The sequence below is a fragment of the Drosophila mauritiana genome, chromosome 3L (genome assembly GCF_004382145.1).
Source record: "Drosophila mauritiana strain mau12 chromosome 3L, ASM438214v1, whole genome shotgun sequence".
Classification (NCBI taxonomy): domain Eukaryota; kingdom Metazoa; phylum Arthropoda; class Insecta; order Diptera; family Drosophilidae; genus Drosophila; species Drosophila mauritiana.
Window position 1 is genome coordinate 19,818,125 of NC_046669.1, and position 18,237 is coordinate 19,836,361.

Here is an 18,237-nt window from a genome sequence, read left to right on the forward strand (position 1 = left end):
TGGACTGAACTAAGCTAGGATAGATGGCGATTTCAAATTGTATTTCAAATGCTTGGAACTTTTCTAACGACCATATAATAAATATTGGGCAACCCTGATAACAGTCATTATAAAAATAAATATTCCGTGAATTCCCGTTCAGTCTGGCAGTGCCCCGCGCCCATCCGCCGCCGTTGTCCAACACTGGCCGGCTGCCGTCAAAGCGCGTAGAAGAATTGCGGGCTGTAACTGCATTTTATTATTTTTTAATTTCATTGATAGTGCACCTGGCCAGCGAGCACTGGCTCTTCCGTCGGCAACCAGCTCGCAGCGATGTTAAACTTGTGCCAGCCGTAAAGATTGCGCGTGTTTGCGAACCACAAACTGCGTCGCCATCGGTGTGTGGGTGCAGAAATAAATGCAAATTGTTGTAAAATGCCGTGCTTTGGTGTGCGTGTTGATAAGTGCAATACGCAAAAGTAAGAACATTGAGGCAAATCCGTGCAATTCGTGCAATCCGTGGGATCAGGCGTTTTCAGAGGTGAGTGCTGCAGTGCTATGTCCGCGGAGATTCATCAGTTCGTGAATTCTGTGCTCTCCCCTTCGGTCAGCAGTCGAAGAATTAGGTTCTAATCAAGTTGTTTACCCACCAACATGCGTTTTCCTCGCGAAAAAGTGCAAGTGTTCAACGATTTTTCTCCCCCAAATGGGTCAAGTTTGCCGGAATGGCGAGTCCGAGCTCCAAGATCCCCTCCTAAAAGTCCCTTCTACGCCTCCTTGTTTGCGAGTGTGCGAGTGTGTGTGTTTGGTAACGGTATTTGTGGCCGTTTTGCAATGGCACGAGAAAATCAATAAGCTGGCAAAAATGAAGAAAGGAGACTTCCCAGACATGGCAAAACAGCGCAGAGTTCGTTAATAATGCTAATATGCTGGCGTGCTCGGCGAATTCTCGCGAATCAAAACGCCTAATTACTCGACATGTTCACACCTCGCATGAGAAATAACTTGGAACCAGTCCCTAAATAAACTTTGTTTTTATTTGCCAAGATAATGGTTGGTGGAAATATTTTACAATGAAAACTAAGAAAAGTAACTTTTTAAAACTGTAAAATCGATCCAATTTTATGCTGCAGATGCTTGCTACTACATGTACCTGATATCTTCAAAAACTAAAAGTTGTTCACCTTCACAACTTCTCCTTTCTTTGTTTCTTTGTTTTTGCTTCACTTTGCTTAAGACTGGAAACTTAAATAATATGTTTTACAAATATTTCTACAAGGAAATAATAAAAATAAGAGCGGTATTTGATAGTGTTTGATATCAGTCTTTGCAGAAATGAAAATTATACAAGACATGTAAATTTAAGAATATTTGAAAACATTTAAAGATTGCTCCTTCATAAAGTCAATTCAAATGTCCCTGAATAGATTGAACACATAAATTATAGAAAATCAAAGCGAAAATGGAACCGATTCCTGAGGTCAACGATCCACAATATTGACAGTAACTCAAAGTCTTCGCACGAACAAAAGACTTTCCTGTGGAGAACAACGATCGCCTCTGGCGACCACTTGAAGTGCCTTCAATTGCATGGTTATTGTTTTGGGTTTGAAGCGCGTCCCAAAATAGACAGACTGCAGCTCGTCGAGAAGATCGGACAATGGATTGCCATGTGGAGCGTGGGCCACGCAGGAAGAAGCGTGCTCATTGCGACCGGAGGATTGAAGGCAGATATATTTTTAGTGCAGCCCAATTAGGTTCAATTAGAGGTTCAAAGAGTGAGCGAGCTTATCACTCCGTATCCGAGGTACTTACTCCAACTTCCTACGCGACAAGTGGATCAAGTGGGGGTCAATGAATTGGTTGCTTATATAGCCTCCGATTGCGGGATCCAATAGATTTCCCAGTAAATGGTACGAAGCAGGTATCTGATTTCACGATAGTGCAGCAAGTAAACAAACAAAATAGCTTATTGGCGTAGATCAGTTATTCTGGATTTACGTATAACTGAACGTAGAAGTGAATTTTCCCAGTGCGTAGATTACTTCAAACTTTTTCTAATTTGGAAAGCACTTAGGTATCTAGATTAAAATCAAATTAATCACGTGATGGAACAATTTCGCCTTCACACACAATGTTAATGCAGACGATACTTTGTGTAACTTAGTAATTAGCAGGTCGATTGTTAGTCGAGAATTTAGCATCAGCGATAGAGCTTACCAGAACTGAAAAACATTAGGGCAGCTATTCTACGTAGTTCAGTTATTTATATTAGAAGGGGCGTCAGCAGTCTATTTTATTCTTAATATTTGCATTTATGTATGTTTTCCTCAAGAGAATATATATCCAAATTAAATTAACAAAAGCCAACACACTTATCATTTCAGATTCCATAAGCTTGTTCTGCTATTTGTGCATGCCCAAAATGGACAACGAGCAGCCGCATCAAGAGCTGGTGAAGTGCGTCCTGGTGGGGGACACGGCCGTGGGCAAGACCCGACTGATCTGCGCGAGGGCCTGCAACAAACACGTCTCGCTATCGCAGCTCCTCTCCACGCACGTGCCGACCGTGTGGGCCATCGACCAGTATCGCATATATAAGGACGTGGGTTACCATTCTCCAGAGAGTCGTAGGTATTGAATTTAACCGAATCCTTATACATTAAAGGTACTCGAGCGATCCTGGGAGGTGGTGGATGGAGTAAATGTCTCACTTCGCCTATGGGACACATTTGGTGACCACGACAAGGATCGGCGCTTCGCATACGGCAGGTGTGTAGAGCTCATTTAGCAGCACTTGCCATACGAATCAATAAGATGTCTTCTTGACCTACAGATCCGATGTGGTGCTGCTGTGCTTTTCCATTGCCAGTCCGATTTCCCTGCGCAACTGCAAGATGATGTGGTATCCGGAAATTCGCCGCTTTTGTCCGGATGTTCCTGTCATTCTAGTTGGCTGCAAGAACGACCTGCGCTACATGTATCGCGATGAGAATTATCTCTCGTATTTCGGCGAGAAGGGAACCTTTGTTCGGTATGCATAGCTAGCAGGTTTCAGCCAGTTTTGAGTGGCTTTCACTTTTTAATTAAAACCCGCGGGCGGGTTCTTCAATCAATTCAATTATTCACTATATATGGATTATATTTAGAACACACTAAAGATATAATTCAATGTTCAGCCCACTAGAACAAATTAATCTGTTTAGATGTTCAGAGATATTCTATTTAATTGAACTAAATTAAAGGTAATCATTACTATAATCTTTTTTTAAAGAGCCGCATTGAAGAGTGACCTGGTTATGCCGGATGAGGCGCGTGCCGTCGCCAAAGAGCTGGGAGTGGCCTACTACGAGACCAGTGTTTTCACCTACTTTGGGGTGAACGAGGTGTTTGAAAATGCCATCCGATCCGCGTTGATTGCACGCCGACAGCAGCGCTTCTGGATGACAAACCTGAAGAAGGTGCAGAAGCCTCTGCTGCAGGCGCCGTTCCGGCCACCGAAGCCACCACCACCGGAGGTCACCGTCATGGTGGGCAACTATCGGCAGGACATCTACAACATGTTCCTGTCGCAGGCCTACACCGACCTCGTCCTGGTAGGGGCGGGTGGCACCAAGTTCGCCGTGCACAGGTTCATGCTAGCCGCCGCGTCCAGCATCTTCCAGCGCCTGCTTAGCACTGAGCTGACTGATATGGGCGGGCGGAGCAGCAGCGAATCTAGCATGGTCAGCTCAACATTCGGGGAGGCCACCATTGCGGACTTTAACGACGACACAGAGTCCCTGATCCGCTACGAATCACGCACACAACGGTGGGTGCTGCCTCCCGATCGCATTGTACCCATTTGACTATGAATACATTTTCCATCAGCAGAATGTGGGAACACTTGAAGCGCCGCTCCAGCTACCAGGCGTTACCTCTCATGGAGTCTAAGCGGTCCAACGATTTGTACAGGGAGCTGCATCATCCGGTTCTGCAGAGCATTCGCCTGGTGCACGTGGAAAACCATCGGGGTGTAAATGGTCTGCAGACGATTGTCACCCTCAGCAAACTTATCTCTGCGCAAGCTCTGCATCAGTGCCTGAGATTTATTTATACCGGTACCATTGACAAGGATTGCGATAATCTGGAGGTAGGAAACGTTTCAATATATTCTGTGTTAAGTTTGACCTATTAATATATCGCTGCTCACAGGAAATTAGAGAAGCTGCCGATCTATTAGAACTGCCGCAACTGACTCAGCTACTTTCCAGGCCTCAAACCGTTATGGAGAACTCCAGCGATGAGCCAAATCCGCACATTTGCCTGGTAAGCGCATTGATGTCATGATGTATATTTTACGGTCCTAACCATTTTCTTTTCCTTACATTAGCGCATCAAAGAAAGCATGGAACGGCATTGCATTGGTGACGGTTGCTTCAGTGACGTCACCTTTGAATTGGACGATGGTTTAATGAAGGTACATACATATGTCTGTTGAATTACTATATGGAGCACAATCGTTCACACTTACCTTTGCTGCATTGCAGGCACACCGCGCTGTGTTGGTTGGTCGTTGTGATGTCATGCGCGCAATGTTGTTGGGCGACTTTCGCGAGGCGCATTCCAATGTGGTAGGAACGGGCACAATACCCCTGAACTAAGGACAGTTGTCATAAATTTCCTTCACCTTAGATCGTATTCCCTGGCGTTACCATATACACATTCCACAAGCTGCTGTGCTACCTATACACGGACCAGATTCCGCCAATCTCGGCCGTCAAGTGCCTCAATCTGCTGGAGCTGGCCAATAGACTCTGCCTGCCGCGGCTGCTCAACCTGGTTGAATGCCGCGTTATTGAAGATCTCACTCTGATTTCCCAGAACGAAACCAATGAAACGGTGGATCACTGTCTAAAGCTGCTCGAGCCAGTGAAGGTACATATAGAAAGATCGGTTAAAAAAATGATATACCGAAATACCATACTTTTCTTTTTTTTTTTTAGCTGCACAACGCACATCAATTGGCCGAGTGGTGCATGTCATACCTGTGCGTCAATTACAACCTTATTTGTAAGTTTTCACTCAAGGGCCTAAAGGCGCTGCACCAGGATAATCAGGAGTACTTGCGCGAGCACCGATGGCCTCCAGTCTGGTATCTGAAGGACTATGATTACTATCAGCGATGCCTGAACGAGCTGAACAAGGAGCTTAAGCTAAAGACTTCGAGGCGGGAATCGCCTAGCGATGACGAGGGCTGTCTGTGCTTCACGGGCGGTAAGTGTTGCTACTTTTACGGAACTATCTGCTCCACATCCCACCACACTTAACATCCCAGTCCAATACTCCAGTCGGAGGATCAGCTCAGGTTTTAGTTTCAGCTAGCTCTAGAGGATAAAGTATGCATCATGACGGCGGTTTGTATTCGTAGCTAGGTGTCTCGTTATTGTTTTCCTTTCCTGTTGATTTCCTTGCTCATTTACAACGACAACGCCATCATCATAATATTAATGTGCGAAATTTGGTCAAAGTATTCTCTTGCTGGCTGTTAGGTAAATCGAAGCGGAGCACTGATGTGAGTGGAACCACGGAGAACAGCAACGCAGATAATCAGATCTTCAACAGCGCCGGCAACTCGCTCAACCACATTGATCTGGAGGCGGACATGGACCTGAATCTCTGACACCCAGCCCTAGGGCAAGGAAGGTGTGTTCTTATTGATTTCAAAGTAAGGTTTCTTCGATATAACCGATTTACTTCGATATTTTGATTCCAGATCACTGCGCTTCATTGTGATCCTGCCGGTCCTGATCTGTTTCATCTGTACGATTTTAAGTATTTTGATACTTTTCCAAATCCATACATAACAAACCTCAAGGGCACGATTTAGCGTGGTCGGGGGGATAGGGATTGGGAATGGAGGGGGCGTGGCGCGTCTGCTTTTGACATTACGCAATATATAGAGCGCAAATTTGCCTTAGTGATTAACGATTAATAAGTCCAACGTAGCTCGACCCAGAACAAAGGAGCATACTGCAGAGTGCTTCGGATTTCTTATATTTATACGCCTATATAAAATGCAAAGCATAGACGAGTATGTATGCACACGCACCTCGGCGATGCGAAGGATTTCGCTGTATTGCCTTACGATATATCGGTGTACACTCAACTGGTTCTGCACGATCCCATGGAATGTGGACAGCTGAAGGACGCAGACATGTGTATATCCATATATTTGTACCTTTACCTAAGACATGTATGTATGTATATTTTTGAATTCCTACTTACGGAAACATTTGTCTAGCCATAGCTCTAAGCAATTCTCTACGATAAGGACGCATTTTGTACAGAATGATAGAATAAAGCAATTACGAACAAATCTCACGTTTCTTCCTTGTAATAAAAACGCATTATAAAATTTAATAAATTTAGAAATATAGCAGTTCAAATGCCATTTAAAGAAACACAACATTTATATCGCAGTTTTCACGGGTTTGACACTTGATTGCGATACAGTACCATCCTCCACCTCAAGATCCTGCAGCATGGCAATCATCTCCTCGTCCGTAATCACAACCTCCGCCCTTAGGTTGTTATTAATATGTGGACTGAACGTAGCCGGCGCAGATTCTCCGCACAGTTCACGCAATTCCTGCTCAAGTTGATCCTCTTCCTGGCTCGCGTTCTCCACAACGCTATTGGACATTACGTCCTGAACTTCCCGATGCTGATCGAGAGTGTCCCGCACATCGGCCAAGACTTCGTCGACATTGTCGTAAATCAATCCAGAATTCGAGAGAACCTTCTTCAAGGTATTTGATCCGATCTTGTAGGCATCCAGAACAACGCCACTGTTCTGGGCCTCATCCACACTCGACAGAAGAGATTCGATGTTGTGCAGGGCAAGACTGCGACGTTCTAATTAGAAAAATTTCAAAGAACATTCACTAAAGCCAGATAAGGGCTGTCTACAATAAAGATTACCATGATTCTTTTCCAGGAGATGCCTTTTTCGTAGATAGGTTTTTGCCATTTGCCGCTTGTTTTCCTTCATGTACTGGCGCACTTTGTCATCGTTCACCTTGATCTCCTCCTCTAGGTCCTCCAACTGCTTGAGTAACTGAGCTTGGGTATTCTGAAGATTGTGGACGGCCTGGTCTTCTTGGCTTATATTAAGATCATCGCCCTGTTTTTCTGTAACAAAAATTATAGTTAATAATACATACTACTTTGGAACTTTTAAAACTTGCTTGGTATTTTGATCAAGTGAATTTGGCGTATGCCTTTTTCTACTTTAAATTCTAGGCCAACGATTTGACGAACATTTAAGGCCAACAGGCAAACGCATAGATCTTTGTCTGAGTAAACGCGAACTCCGTGAGTCTTACAAAGCGTTTTAAAAGCATTGAAGTGCAGTAGTTTTCCAGTGTTTTCCGACAGGACTTTTTCGGCGATGGAATCGCAAGTATTCTGGAAGGATAATTATGTAGTATTCCTATTTTTATTGGATGTTAGCACATACGTTTAAGGCATTAAGGTGAATCCATTCAATTAAAGCGGAGGCTTCCAGGTCCTCCGTCACCACGCTGTGCTTGATTTTCGACCAGCTCCATGAAAGGGGACGCTTTACCAAGCTGTTGACGAGCCATCCCCCCCAGGAATTGGCCGGATCGTACTCGAATTCACTGCGAGAGCGGATCTGCTTCCTCTGGTGCATCTCGGATATCACGGTGTCCAGGCATGCGGGCAGTTGGTCACCCCTCATGAACAGCAGCTGCAGATCCCGCAGGCTGAAGATTGGTCGTCCGCTGAACTTCAGATATTTTTCAATTAAATCCATCCAGAATTTCATTTTTGCGTCGTAGCCCTCCGCATCCAGATGTCTCGATCGAAACATGGAGAACTGCACCTGCATTCTACCGCTGTCCTGCCAGCTTGCGGGGAAGCTGAACTGGTCGGTTTCATTCTCCCTGTCAACGCTTCCAAGGCCCATATTTAAAACAAGAATTTAATCCGAATCATACAAATTGCGCGTCTTTTGTGATTGTGTGTTTATAACAAATCAGCTGGTTTGTGGTGTTGCAAAATGATTAATTGTATACAACGCTTGTAAACAAACTTTGAAAAGGGCCGTTAATTTAGTGGAACGATAATCAAATGAGATATTTTTTTTAAAGATCTTTACTTAAAGCTAATAGATGCACGTAAAAGGTGTGGGAATACTAAATTTAAAATGTAAATTTTGTATACAAATTTATTTCTAATTTTAAAAAATAAATTATAGATCAGATTGTTTAACACGTGAAATTAAAGTTGTAATTAAATTTAGATTTCTAGCTTGTATTGTAAACAACTTAAGACAAATTCTATCGCTTGCCAACACTGAGCTCTTCGATAAATTGGATATCGATTAACTTTCTCCACATCGCAAATCAGCTGTTCCAGCCAGGCTACTAGATTAAAAACTTCTGACAAAAATTTTGTTTTGAAGCTTTTGTTTATTGTGCGTGGAACCCGCCTTGGCACTGGAGAGTACAGCACCATTCCAGAGGACTCCGGGAATGCACAGAACACGGAGCTAACTAGGCCGCCCCAGGATTCCGCAGCATCAATGAGCAGAGGAGCACATCCCAGCCCCTGAGACACGTTCTTGGCCTCTTTCGCCAGGAATTCCCGCCTAGATCTCCTCGCTGCCCCTGGAAGACTCTCGATTGTAACATCTGTCGGATCATCTTGAAGTGCGTGCTATTCTCCATTGTTCTGCGGTGCACTCACTCCGTCCAATTAAAGTCTTGCAATTCATCATGATGGAGGACGAACAGATTAACCTGCGCAATCAGTTGGCGAGGGGTAAGTGGTGATTTCGCAAGATTCTGGAAGGTTGCATCTCCATCTGGCAAATACCAAAAGCAATGCAGAAGGAGTTTTAATTCACCATAAGTTGTTAGGAACATATAGATTTGAGTTTAGTTGGGAGTTTAAAAACAGATAAGATTTTTAAAAACGAACTAAGTTCCCAGAAGATTATCTCTGGTTTAAGCAAATATATATCTAACCATGCAATTGTTGGATTAGATTTGAAATATGGTTGATTGTTTATAAACTTTCTAAACCTATTTTTAGTAGGCAGCTTTGCGGTTGCAAGATAAACACAAACAGTGATTAGAAAGTAATCACATGATGACTGAGAGCATAAACCCGAATTTAGACTTAGCTATGTTAATTTAGCGGGATAAATTACTAATAACTGTTGGCTTAATTTAGCTTTCTCATTTGAAAATTATTTCGGTTCTCTATAACTTTTTTTTATAGAGAAAACAAATATTCCAAGCAATGGGTGCTTTTAAAGTCTTTCTTACGTTTATTATTGCGAGCAAGGTTGAGGGTTTATTGACTTGGTTTAATTCTTTAGCTTGACCACTGGTTAGTGGCGCGAAAACTGCATGCTAAGCAAAAGCATGCATATGTGATAATATTTTCAGGTCTGCCACAGATATGACTAACGTCACAATGACTGTCAGCTATTTACACGAAACCAGTGCATCGTAATACCCTACTCGTATCGCTGGCCAGATTTCATTCTCTGTGGGTACACAACACAATAGTGATAAGATTAACTTGTAAATCGCGAAACACATTTGTCCAATTAAGCTATAATCGAAATCAGTGTCTGCACTTGCGGAATGGCTAGTAGTTTTCCCCAAAGGCAAGTGTATGAATTGGCAATCATTCTGTTCTCTTCGGACCACAGCTTTTTCGGGCGGTTTCTCCGCTTGGAATTTGAACCATTTGGGACCGTGTTATCAGGGCTCTTCACACTCTTATCACGCCTGCTGCGCCTGCAGAGAGAGTGTTGTGGCACAAGGCACAGGTTCGCCCATGAATGGCCAGATGATTGACTATGCATTGGCTGGGAATTTTACCAAGTTACCCACGGGCCAGTCGCCGAGGTAAATGCAAAAGCGGACGGACGTAATGGCGATCCACAGACGTCGTAGGGTTCACACTGGGTCGACGCTGCTCTGTCAGTGTTTTAAATGTGTTTTCGTAATGATTAAGTTCGGTTCGGCTCGCTCATTAATACGGTGAGGCTATATATGTATGGGTGTCTCCCCCTCCACGGGCATGTACCCACTACACATGGCGCTCAGTTCGTCTGGAGCTGCTTATACATATGCGAAAGCCGCAGCGCGTCCGCTGCTGCTGCTGCTGTCGCCGCTTCGGGCAGTAAAATTTCATTCAAACGCGTTTCACGTCTGTTTTCGAACGGTCAACAACGGATGGGATCGGATCGCATCGCATCGCGCGATCACCAGTTGTCGCCATCGCCATTTAGAAACCTATGAATTGAGCAAACAAATATCTTTCGCGGCTTTCGTGGCCAATGGTCCAAATCCAACAAGCTTCAATCCACTCCACACTCCACACTCCACACTACTCCAATCCAACTTGCCTGTGATAAGTGCCCGCCTCTGGACTTGTAAATCCGTTGAGTGTCAGCAAAACGCTAAGCTGTAAAATAATCAAGCAAATAAAATGAAAGTCCCCACGCGCAACTCGAAATACTCATTCAATTTGAAAATATTCAAGTTGCATAACGATAAGAAACCGACCAGCCCCAGTCCGCCAACCTCACCTGTGATCTCAGCGAAACGAAACTCATGGCGCGCTTCGTGGCGCTCAGCTCTGGGTTCCAAGAGCAAGTCCATCGCCACGGCCTTGGATGGCAGCGCAGATCCCATCGATTTGGAGGCGGAACCAGCGCTTTTCGAGCGCAGCAGGTGCCACAGCTACTGCTCCTCGTCCTCCGCCTGCACCGAACTACCGCATCCCGCCATCCAGATTCCCCAAGGCGATGAGCTCATGTGTAAGTTGGTGGATAATATGTGTTAAGGTTTTGGGATATCAGATATCACATTGGCCAAATCCGATCTCCTTCGTAAAAAGTGCTAAACCGTGCTTAAATACGCTTTTAATTCGCCTGATTTGAGGAATTATATGGATCGAAATGCGTCGCATGATATAAATAAATTCAGTAAAATGTCTGTAAAATTCCCTTAACACTTAAAACCCCTAGAAATGATTTTATTTAATTTAATTTTAAGGCCAAATTAATGCCATAGTCAGTGGCCATAGGTATCGTCCAATGAACCCACAGCTAGTTATTTAGTATTCCCTTGTAGGGAATAATATTTTAACTTTTGCCGCAAAATTAAGTACTTGTCGAGAAGATAAAAACCACCAACCTCTTGACTCCATCTAGTTTATAGTTAAGATTGTTAGTGCATTCAGAAATAGAGTACAAGTTAAACAACTGATTAGATAAACGTCCTGGGGGACCCCGCGATTTTCGGATCGACAAGCGCAGATCGGATGAATTCGGTTGAAGTGTACACCTGTATTATAAAAAAATGGCTTGAGCCCGCCAAATGGTCAATTCGAGCAATACCAGCGCCCGATAAGCTGCGTGCCGTGTCCGGAGGGCAGATAAGAAAGGTGTGTTTACCCGAGCGCGGCGCACATGCGTTCAGTTCGAGTCGATTGCCCATTTCGCCAGTGTTCAGCTGTTTACGGCTAATATATTATCCGGCAGCCAGTCAGTCAGTCAGTTGGAGCCATCGACGTGTCGCACTTGCCCGTGGCGCCCGAGTGAAATGTTTCCGGTTTAGGCAAACCAACGTACTATACAGGCGCACTGTGCTCGTAATGAACCCACAGCCATATACAATCGAATTGAAAGCTCCGTGGTTCCGTGGAATATACAGCTCGACATACGCGTTGCCCGGGTCTCTGGGCTGGGCTGGGCTGACTGGAAAGTCAAATAAAGTAAAACGCGTTTAGCAGTGATTACACGTCGGTGTTATGTGCAGCCGATTCTATAGTCGAGCGGAATAAACCAGCAGCGCCACAGCTCCAAGGGTTACACAATGCCGGAGGCGCTACATTTTACATCGATCTTTGATCTCATCATCAAGAGCGGTGCGTGCACTTCCAAAGTCCAGTTCGTGGCGAAGAAATGGCCCATGCGGGGAAGCCTTGAGTTTATCACAACATAAAAGCATTCTGCTGGTGCTACCTTAGACGATATCTACTGTATCCGATAAGTATACTCTGTGAAGTACCCTCGCCTCGATAGAGCAACCTCTAGCAGGCGGCAGTGTGACACAGTTTGGCGCCAATTTGATCTTGACACCATGAGCATGAACCGCTTTCAAACATTTAGTGTTAGCTAGCCTTTGGCGTTCGATTTCTTTTTGCTCTTGTAATGTTTTGAAACTTGTTGCTTTGCCATTGAATCCGATTCACAAGCTTCCCGAACATGTCGCAGTTGTTTCTCAGACAGGTTTGATTACAAGTCAGTCAGATACATATGTGATTAAGTGTTGCAATGCCACACATGTGGAAAACAAGGAACTAAGCAAAATTTGACAGTTGAAATATTAACAACACATCCACACAATAACACACAATAATATGTTTGTGCCACAAGTGGGCCACCAAAAAAGACCCCTCGCTTATTGCTGCTATTACTTTAATAAATGTGGGTGGGTCATGCTTATACGCTTAAATTTAGGGAACTCACTAACTAGCGACACTATATCCTGCAAATATACCTTATGATCAATATACTGCCTTTACAGCGATGCCATGGTTTGGCATGGACATCGGCGGCACCCTCACCAAGCTGGTCTACTTCGAGCCCAAGGACATAACGCCGGATGAGCAGGATCGCGAGGCTGGCATTTTGCGGAATATCCGACGCTACTTGACCAAAAACTCGGCGTACGGCAAAACCGGACATCGTGATACGCACCTACAGGTGAGATGAGCGACCTATGGGAATGTGGATGTGCGATTTTGTAACAAAGCAAAGCAAACCATTAGCATCGGTATTATCACCCAAAATATTATCAATCCCAGCGCGCCGAGCCGCGATATTTGCCCGCGATCCAGTCAACAAGTCATCTTGTGCGGGTCGGAACGGGTCGTCTGGTGATTTCAAATGAGTTCGGGTGCCAGGGTTTCCGAGTGTGAGTGCCTCTGCTGTGACCTTCACTCTCGCGCACACACGCCTACACGGAAAGCAAAATCGTGCTCATAGATTAGTTCATTGATGTACTTAATCTGAGTCGTAACCAAGTTGATTAGACGTTTAGCGACACAATCTTGATACCATCGGGAGAGCTTGCATTCCCAATTGGTGGTCTGTTTTTGTTTTCGGTGTACGACACGCTTATCTCGCACTAATGAGATTCCTTTGTTTACCTTCGAAAGCAAGTGATTCACTGTCAAGATGGTTTGCTTGTCTTCTTTTCATTTTAATAAACTTTTAAGCTGCCATAGTAAATCCTAAGAGAGCATATGGCAAAATATATCGTTAGGCAGGCTTAAAATTAAATTAAACAAAATGTTTTAATTGTTTATTTAAAACCTAGGGGTAAATGCCCCGCGCCAAAATAGATTGTTATTCAATGAGTGAGGCCAAAAGTTGAACACTTTCTAAAGAACTATGTCAATTTACAGACGCTCGCTGTTGCGGGTTTAATTTTCAATTTTGTACAAATTACCCTTTCACTTAGACTTTGGATAGCTAAATTTAATGGCGATCGTATAATCACACCGCTTAATAACCTAGTAACAGTTTGGACAGCACTTTCGCGAAGTGAACATTGACTTTTGCACTTTTCATTTCAATTTTGTAATAGGTTCAGAAGTCGAATTTGCATGTTTACGTAGCTCGTTTTTCACTCTTCCGCCTGGAATACGATTGAAAGCCTTTTTAAAGATGAAAAGAATCTTATTATTTTTAGAATAGCTATTATTTATTCGCACTAAGTGGTCTTTGTAATCCCTATCGCCTTTCAGATGGACAATGTCGAGATACGCAAAAGACGCGGCTCCTTGCATTTCATTCGCTTCCAGACCACGGACATGGGCAACTTTCTGTCGCTGGCCAAGCAGAAGGGCATGGCCGAGCTGGTGACCACGGTTTGTGCCACCGGCGGTGGCGCCTTCAAGTTCGAGCAGGATTTCCGCGACCAAGTCAACATGAAGCTGGCCAAATTCGACGAGCTGGACACGCTCATCAAGGGCATTCTCTTCGCCGATCTGCACAATCGCACGGAGTGCTACTACTACGAAAACGCACGTGACATTCTGTAAGTGGACCAAGTGCTGGCTTCAAGGATTCTCTAGTAGCTAATTTACCATACAATTTGTAGAAAAAGCGAGAAGCAGCAGTTCAATTTCTCCCAACCGTTTCCCTTTATTCTGGTGAACGTCGGATCCGGAGTCTCCATCCTGGCGGTCTACGGTCCCGACAACTACAAGCGCATTTCGGGCACGAGGTAAGACTGCTCTTCATGAAATTACACTTTAGTGCAACGATGCTTAATAAAGTGTATCCTTCAGCTTGGGCGGCGGTACATTCCTCGGCCTGTGTTGTCTACTCACCGGCTGCACATCCTTCGAAGAGGCCATCCAACTGGCCACCAAGGGTGACAATAGGAAGGTGGACAAGCTAGTTAAGGACATTTATGGCGGCGATTACAACCGCTTTGGTCTCCCCGGCGATTTGGTGGCGTCAAGGTAGCAAACGCCAGAATTGAAGGTCCATGTACCAGTTACGAATTTTCCACTTCTAGCTTTGGCCAGATGCACCTCAACGACAAACGGGTTTCGGTATCACGCGAAGATCTGGCCAACGCCACACTGGTCACCATAACGAATAATATCGGCTCCATAGCAAGGATGTGCGCGCTGAATGAGAAGATCGATAGGGTAAGTATCAATTGTTGTTACATGCATCATCGACTGAGCAAGAAATCCATTTCAGGTCGTCTTTGTGGGCAACTTTCTGCGAGTAAACCCCATTTCCATGAAGCTGCTGGCGTACGCAATGGAGTTCTGGTCCAATGGCACAATGAAGGGTCTCTTCCTGGAGCACGAGGGATACTTTGGGGCTCTGGGTTGCCTGCTGCAGTTCAACGGCGAGCTGGCAGCCGCCCTTAACGACGGAGTGGAGCATTCAATCCACACTGAATCCGATTCAGCTAGCGATGCAGCACAGACGTCTTCTTCGGCGGACGAGCCGCCAGAAAAGGCGCCCACAAGCAAACACTCCACTAGATAGTCGCTATAACCACATGTTCCTCCCAAGGGCACCCAACGTGCGCCAGCCGATTGTAGTGCATGTACAGTAGACCTAAGATCGATAAGGCAATGGCAATGGCAATGACTTTGATCCTTCGCAGTTTATCTCGGTATTTATCGTAATTCTTTCTCGGCTTTAGTTGTAACTTGATGACGCACAAATTGTAAATGCATGAAATTACGTATGTATGGATAAAGTGCCTGCTAGAAAGCAACGAATTTTGGCCCGATCAAATGCCGAACCACAAATTATGTCTTAATTTTTCGCCGCGTAACATTTCACCATATGTTACTACCACGCTATCTTCGTCACTTTCGGTAGTTTTTAGTTTCGATTCTACAGTGATAGCAAATTACGCAATTGAATGTTTGGCGCGCAACAAAATAACGAAAGAGCAGGTATAGCATCCACCTAATGATATGCCCTTGTCCTCTGACAAAATTCATGCATTCTTTTAAGTTATTATCTTAACGTTTTTGTACATGCTTTAAGTGGATGTTTTAAAGTTTTCTTTTTAGAATATAAGTTTGTGGTCATGTTATGATAGGATCCAATTTGTGGACAGGTCAATAAAACTTGTTTTACACAAACTAATGGTATGATGATGCAGTTTAAAAACAAGACGGTAATAGTCTTTCACATCAATTAAACGATATTCTTGTATCAAATTAATTTTATTATCAAAAGCCTTCTCTCTACCTTTGCCAACTTATACAATTATTGTTAAGGTTCGTGTTATTCTAAACAAAGTCCGTAATAAACTAGACACGATTTGTTCTGATGAGAACTAATGGTAGGCTTTACGGGAAATCACCAGACATCTTGAATGTATATTTGTACGGCGAATTTGGTTTCTTCAAAATAATGAATGTATAACATTTGGCATATTTTTAATATGGGTGATCAATGTAATTAATTATCACTACGTTTGTACACAATATTGCTGTAGTCTCTCCGAAGTCCACAGCTTGCCTTAAAGTCAAAGACGCGCAGATTGTGATCGGTGGCCACGAACATATATTGGCTATCACAGGCGAGGCTGTACACTGGCGACAAGCCATTATGATTCCGCGTCCTTCCCGGAAAGTACAATTGTACGTATTTCTTCATTCTTATATCGTAAAGGTTGACCCGTGCATGTCTGTTGGTGCCGACCAGCACCGCATGCAGACCATCGTACTCCAGGGAGTAGAAGGAGGAGTCGAACGGATCATCCCAAATGGCTACATCGCGATCCACGCGTCGGTCAAACATCCGAAACGTGCTGTCGAAGTTGGCAGTGAAAATGACCTGGTCATCTTTCAATTTCAGGTCGTAAATTGACATTGTTTTGGAACTGAACACCAATTCCTCGCCACTGATAAAGAAGAAATAATTTGAGATAGTTAATAACACAAATAGTAACAATAAAATGTAAATCTAATAATATTTATACTTTTGTCATTCTTTAAACATTACCGAAAACATTCCTGCACATAAGATTTCAATGGTAACAAGATGTATCCATAACTAATAGACGGTAGGGCTTACCTTTCAACATGGACTGCCCTCAGGGCCTGGCGACCGTCGTCAGTGTAGAGTCCTCCATACAGCCACTGGCCATCCGAACTCAGTTCCAGAGACCTAAAGGCGTGCGGCAGATTCATCACCTGATCAAAATGCGTCATTCCAAACTCCTCCGCACGCTGCCACAGTCTGCAGCAGTGATCTGTGCTGGTTGCGTACAAATCCTTGACAAAGTCTACACAGTACAAGTACTCGTTGGCCGGATGCATCCTCTGCTCCGTCATCACCATGCTATCGGTATCGTAGTGGAAGCACGATCCACAAACCCTTCCCGCGAATATGGTTTCATTCTTTTTGACGAAATCAGAGATGTCAGTCTGTGCGGACGTACAGATCTCCTCGTCGAAGCGACGATGCAGTGCATCATAGCTGGCCCGTCGGTACTTGCGTAGATAGCAGGCATGTGTGATGTACAGATAGTCGGCCTCCAGGCACAGTTTGGTGGGGAACATCTGAGCATGGTGGAAGTAGGGTCGTTCGAAATAGGTGCCACTAACCCAGTTCCTTGACACTTCGATGCGTTCATAGTTTGTCAGGCGTCTTCGGTTTCTAGGAGATTACCAAAGGAGTACATTATCTTGAGTTTCTTATCCGATTCTCATTCGCCAACCTCTTTTCGATCCTTGGATTATTCCGGTGGCCACAGAGCAGCAAATCGTAGGCCAGTGGGTGGAAGTAGTAGGCTTCAATAATATACTCCAGAGCCGGGTCCGCCCGGCACAGGGACAGTAGGTCCCCCTCCGAGCAATAGTCGAATATGCGGAGCAGGCAGTCGATGGTCAGATCCTTCAAGCTCATGCGGGATCCATCCATCATATCTTTCACCTCTAATTCGTGAATCTAGCTCATATTCCCTCGATTTCCGAACAAAAAGCAAGCAAATTGTATATCGATTAATCCACTTCTAGCGTTACCTTTGCAACACTACGAAATTTCCGTTAAGTTTGACAGCAGTCAATAATTAAATTCAAACGTGTGTTCTTTCGTAGTGTTTTTTATATTATTAATTTGAATATCAAATGTATATTCTTTCATAGTTTATTTATAATAAATAGATCTCAGACAATTTGATTATTTCGAATAATCGATATATTTTTCATTTATAGAATTTCCTCAGCTAATAAACAGTGCAATCTTCACTTATGTGTCATTGTTGACGTAACTTGACCTGAAATTGTGCAATTTAAAGAACAATGAAACACTTGTTAATTTCATCGACCTTTGAAAACAGTTTTTTTTTTAACACTTTCCATGTTGATGGCTATATTTTTTTGAAATTTAAACAACTGGCATTTAGGGTATAAATTTACAGATTTAAAGTAACTATTACTAAGGAAAATTTTGTTTAAAAGTGCAAGTTATTTATTCCCACCCCTTTAGCCAATAAAGCTTTTCAAATGTTACTACCTAAGCTTTGGTCTTTTAATAGTTAACAATATCCACCAGCTGTGTCAAGGCAATCCAAGAAAATACAATTCATGGAAAATGGTTAATAAATTTATTAATTTTGCTTGTGTAGAAGGTTAAGCATCAAGGCTAGACTTCGGGGAACTATTGCG

At 43.8% G+C, this 18,237-nt stretch overlaps 4 protein-coding genes across 9 annotated transcripts; 2 read left to right on the forward strand and 2 right to left on the reverse strand.

The window, feature by feature from the left end:
• The first annotated feature begins 168 nt into the window (after nucleotides 1-168).
• On the forward strand, nucleotides 169-6,337 carry LOC117140105 (rho-related BTB domain-containing protein 1). 4 transcript variants are annotated; one of them, XM_033302863.1, is made up of 13 exons: nucleotides 169-520; nucleotides 2,367-2,584; nucleotides 2,648-2,751; nucleotides 2,816-3,013; nucleotides 3,254-3,790; nucleotides 3,850-4,111; nucleotides 4,174-4,287; nucleotides 4,352-4,438; nucleotides 4,509-4,592; nucleotides 4,654-4,896; nucleotides 4,965-5,235; nucleotides 5,511-5,664; nucleotides 5,735-6,337. In XM_033302863.1, the coding sequence occupies exons 2-12, from the start codon at nucleotides 2,396-2,398 to the stop codon at nucleotides 5,639-5,641; spliced, it is 2,220 nt and encodes a 739-aa protein (XP_033158754.1). In that variant the 5' UTR covers nucleotides 169-520; nucleotides 2,367-2,395; the 3' UTR covers nucleotides 5,642-5,664; nucleotides 5,735-6,337. The 4 variants fall into 4 exon arrangements, with proteins under 4 accessions (XP_033158754.1, XP_033158751.1, XP_033158753.1 ...); XM_033302860.1 differs by having other exon boundaries at nucleotides 171-520; nucleotides 5,490-5,664; XM_033302862.1 differs by lacking the exon at nucleotides 169-520 and having other exon boundaries at nucleotides 2,396-2,584; nucleotides 3,853-4,111; nucleotides 5,490-5,664.
• A 2-nt stretch (nucleotides 6,338-6,339) lies between these two features.
• On the reverse strand, nucleotides 6,340-8,032 carry LOC117140107 (charged multivesicular body protein 7). The gene is made up of 4 exons (XM_033302869.1): nucleotides 7,481-8,032; nucleotides 7,209-7,428; nucleotides 6,943-7,152; nucleotides 6,340-6,876 (listed from the first exon to the last, which is right to left on the reverse strand). The coding sequence occupies exons 1-4, from the start codon at nucleotides 7,949-7,951 to the stop codon at nucleotides 6,431-6,433; spliced, it is 1,347 nt and encodes a 448-aa protein (XP_033158760.1). The 5' UTR covers nucleotides 7,952-8,032; the 3' UTR covers nucleotides 6,340-6,430.
• A 358-nt stretch (nucleotides 8,033-8,390) lies between these two features.
• Nucleotides 8,391-15,711, forward strand: LOC117140106 (pantothenate kinase 3). 3 transcript variants are annotated; one of them, XM_033302868.1, is made up of 7 exons: nucleotides 8,391-8,808; nucleotides 12,600-12,778; nucleotides 13,825-14,117; nucleotides 14,181-14,306; nucleotides 14,371-14,547; nucleotides 14,604-14,739; nucleotides 14,795-15,711. In XM_033302868.1, exons 1-7 carry the CDS (start codon nucleotides 8,763-8,765, stop codon nucleotides 15,089-15,091), a joined length of 1,254 nt encoding a protein of 417 aa, XP_033158759.1. In that variant the 5' UTR covers nucleotides 8,391-8,762; the 3' UTR covers nucleotides 15,092-15,711. The 3 variants fall into 3 exon arrangements, with proteins under 3 accessions (XP_033158759.1, XP_033158756.1, XP_033158758.1); XM_033302865.1 differs by lacking the exon at nucleotides 8,391-8,808 and adding an exon at nucleotides 10,196-10,825; XM_033302867.1 differs by lacking the exon at nucleotides 8,391-8,808 and adding an exon at nucleotides 11,871-11,937.
• A 59-nt stretch (nucleotides 15,712-15,770) lies between these two features.
• LOC117140108 (F-box/WD repeat-containing protein 4) lies at nucleotides 15,771-17,557 on the reverse strand. Its single transcript, XM_033302870.1, has 3 exons — nucleotides 17,289-17,557; nucleotides 16,643-17,227; nucleotides 15,771-16,469 (listed from the first exon to the last, which is right to left on the reverse strand). Exons 1-3 carry the CDS (start codon nucleotides 17,492-17,494, stop codon nucleotides 16,025-16,027), a joined length of 1,236 nt encoding a protein of 411 aa, XP_033158761.1. The 5' UTR covers nucleotides 17,495-17,557; the 3' UTR covers nucleotides 15,771-16,024.
• Nucleotides 17,558-18,237: the final 680 nt, after the last annotated feature.